Source organism: Giraffa tippelskirchi, chromosome 8, assembly GCF_054371585.1.
Source record: "Giraffa tippelskirchi isolate mGirTip1 chromosome 8, T2T-mGirTip1v1.2.pri, whole genome shotgun sequence".
NCBI classification, from domain to species: Eukaryota; Metazoa; Chordata; class Mammalia; order Artiodactyla; family Giraffidae; genus Giraffa; species Giraffa tippelskirchi.
In genome coordinates, this window is record NC_137282.1 from 36,274,611 (window position 1) to 36,277,871 (window position 3,261).

General features: G+C 46.3%; 1 protein-coding gene across 1 annotated transcript; it reads right to left on the reverse strand.

Moving 5' to 3' along the window:
* Positions 1-812: 812 nt before the first annotated feature.
* On the reverse strand, positions 813-2,343 carry LOC145516362 (beta-defensin 103A-like). The gene is made up of 3 exons (XM_081517504.1): positions 2,257-2,343; positions 1,842-2,002; positions 813-1,184 (listed from the first exon to the last, which is right to left on the reverse strand). Exons 2-3 carry the CDS (start codon positions 1,894-1,896, stop codon positions 1,039-1,041), a joined length of 201 nt encoding a protein of 66 aa, XP_081373630.1. The 5' UTR covers positions 1,897-2,002; positions 2,257-2,343; the 3' UTR covers positions 813-1,038.
* Positions 2,344-3,261: the final 918 nt, after the last annotated feature.

A 3,261-nucleotide genomic window follows, 5' to 3' on the forward strand; every position in this document is an offset into this window, starting at 1 on the left:
AGCTGGGGGTGATGGGCTTGCCACCACGTTTGCTGGAATCGTTCTGTATCAACCTCCAGAGACCACTAAATAGTTACAACGCAATGCCTCCAAGGCCTTGGATGTACTTCAACTCACTAAAAGGAGAGCATAGCAACCCACTCCAGTATTCTTGCCTGAAGAATCCTATGGACAGAGGAGACTGGTGGGCTCCGGTCCACGGGGTCACGATAAACACTTGTTGAGCAGCTTTTGTGTCAAAACACTTGGGCCAGGAGTGATTAAATGATGAAGTGCCCTTCAGAATCCTGCAACCAAATATGGAGATTGGAAATATGCAAATGTAGTGAATGTAAAAATCAAGCAAGACTCATAAATGGAGCACTCAGATCAGAACCCTTTTAAAAGGAAAGATCATATTTGTTGGGGAAACAAGTATGTGTTTTTAAGAAGGGGGTAGAATTTGAGGTGCCCCTGAGAGATAGGTTTGGAGACATAGCTAGCTGATGGAGAGATTCAACCCAGCACAAGGTCAACCAGAACAGAGACAAGAGAGGGAAGCTGAGGGCAAGGTCGAGGAGGAGCCAGGTTCCCCGGGTCTCTGAGCTGTAAAGTGCTCAGAGGGACCTGGGAAGACCCTCAGGGATGCCCTGAAGTTTCAGAGATGGATTTGGTGGGGAGATGCTATGACAGACGGACAGACTGTGAAGCTCAGATGGGTGACAGAAGGCAAAGAAAGAACAAGCAGTCCAGTGTCATTGGGGGGGTGAAAGTTGTGAAAGAGGAATGAAATCTGACAATCTTTGGAACAACAGTTGAGACTCTCTTGTGGCTTCCTCTAGCGATTATACTTTATTTGAATTAAAGGTGAGTCATTAACACTATCTAAGTTGCCTGTTTGGTAACAACTAGCACAATAACCAGAACGTTAAAAAATAATAATGATAATAATCAAGCTTCTAATTTTTTGTAAAAAGTCTTTGATTTGATTTGGCTTCTGGAGTCTTCAAAGAGGCATTTTTCACACTTTGCTACATTCTCCTGGTGTTTCTGGATTTTTCATTTCTTCTTCCGGCAGCATTTTCGGCCACTCAGGGAACAGTGGCCTATCTGTTCCTCCTTTGGAAGGCAGCCAATCAGAGCACAGCGGCCGCCCCTTATTTTGCAATAAGACTTCTGTAACCCGTTTATGATTCCGCCATTGCCTGCAGTAAAGAAACAAAGCACACGGGAAGGTTCTAGGAAGACCGTGGTACAAGTCCAAGGCTTTTGGAGTCCCTCTAATAAGTTATCTGTTGCCATTTTTTTTTATATTCTTTCACGCCTTTTTCCTTTTTCTTTACCAGCTGGAGTAAAGAAGAAGGTGGAGCTAGCTACTAAAATGTGTCTATGGGTTTGGCTCAGTTGAGAAAGTGGCGAGACCACGGCAGCCCCCTTGTGAACTGACCCCTGGGAGGCAGGGGCCACGATGGTCCCCCGGGCCCTTAAGAGGCCGAAAGACTCTACTTCCAACCTCTAAGCTAATAAAAGGGAATCTGTGCTTCTGTTCTCAGATTAAGTTCATTTTTCCTGTTCATATTAAAATTTTACATCGCTTTCTTCCTGTCTCATGAACAGGTATAACAATCCTCCCACGGAGGGATGGTTTGTGAGCTGATTAGTCTCTTAAGAGTGAATCAGAAGAGATGGAGACCCACTTTGAGGTTCTTGATGGTCTTTGTCAAGGAAAAAAAAAAACTGGTAATGTCTAGTTCCTACACAAAAGATCTACTTTGTCTAAATTCCCAAATGAATGGAGAGGGCTGACTCTGAATGACAAATTCTCAATCCATTCAGCCCTCTCATTTCCCACCCCATCTTACCTGGAACAGGCAGCAAGAACAAGAGCAACGCAAAGAGAAGGTAGTAGACCCTCATGGCTGGATGGCTTCCCAGCTGAGACTGGACAAGATGGTGTGCTCACTCACTTTATAAAGGCTCCAGGTCCGCAGCCATAGGGAGAAGCATTCAGCAGCTGCAATTCCTGTAATATTACAGTGATGACAATATGACGTATTTCCTAATGATTCATGCCAAGGTCCCTTACAAAGCAGAGCACGCCCATTCCCCCCAGGAGTTAATTACAGGGAAACTCAGAGCTTGATGTGAGCACAGGGCTGTTCTGATGCCTCTGAGCTCTGGGTGCTCGTGTAGGGCTGGCTCATGTCTGGCTGTCTGAGATGGGAAAGGCCTGCCCACTCCTGGATACAGTCCTGGGGCGTGTAGTTGGGAGCTCACCTGTGCCCACTGTGGTCCTTCTAAGCTTTTGCCTTCTTCCTAAAGTCCTGGGAGAGCCTGAGCCCCATCAGTCCAGTCCAAGGCTGGTGTATTCAGAATCTAGGTGTAAACTGGGGCTGCGTCACGCCCTGAGCCTGCACGGATACGCCCGAAATAGGATCAGCTTTTAAGTAGTGTGGTAAGGGAGGGAAAGTGGGCTGCATTCCAGAGACCCTGCCCTGTGTCCTTGGCCTGTGATGGAGTGCGGCATCTCAGGTCAAACACAGCTTACACTTCACTGTGGTCTGAAAACCACCAAATTCGTGAGTCAGTAGGGCATCTCCTTTTCCCTCATCAGAGAGAGATGGATGATGTAATTTATAGACTAGTGTCTCCTCACTGATGGTGTCACTCTCTCTACAAAAGAGGGGCTTCGGAAGATATATTTACGACCCCCAGTTACAGCTGGCTCATGATACAAGGAAGTCGAGGATCGGGGATTTCCGTCAAGGATCGGGGATTTCCGCTGGATACAGATTCAATGTTTAGGAAGCCAACTGCCTTTGAAAAAAATTATTAGCCTTAATTAAATGTTATGGAATCTAATCAGGGGATTGTACTCGAGAGGCTGTTTTCTTGGAAGCTGAAGTCCCCATGGCACTGGTTGGCCATTTGTGTGAAAGCAGTTGTAACGGATCCACCAGGGTTCTGGGGTGAACCCAGGGTCTAGGACTGTGGGTTCAGACTCCTGTGGTACCTATTGGATTCTGTAAGCAAACTCTGAACTCCTACAATAAATGAAGTACCATGGGCTTGGGGTAGGTGAGGGGATAGAAGGGTGAAATACAGAGGGGCCAGTTCTGCCTCTTTCTCTCAGGGAACTCCCATGTAGACTGACACAGAGCCAAGTAAACCATAGTGAGTGGATTTTAACAAAGGGCCATAATAGGGGTTCAAGCAAAGGGCTATGGAAATGCAGAAGAATTGTAATTCATACTGAAAGGCAAGTTTGAACCAAAGATTTAA

Bases quoted from the DNA above. Each gene is read 5' to 3' on its own strand.
- LOC145516362 (XM_081517504.1), bottom strand. From the start codon at position 1,896: ATGAGGGTCTACTACCTTCTCTTTGCGTTGCTCTTGTTCTTGCTGCCT. The intron at 1,185-1,841 runs GTAAGATGGGGT...TCTTTACTGCAG, and splicing joins GTTCTTGCTGCCTGTTCCAG to GCAATGGCGGAATCATAAAC.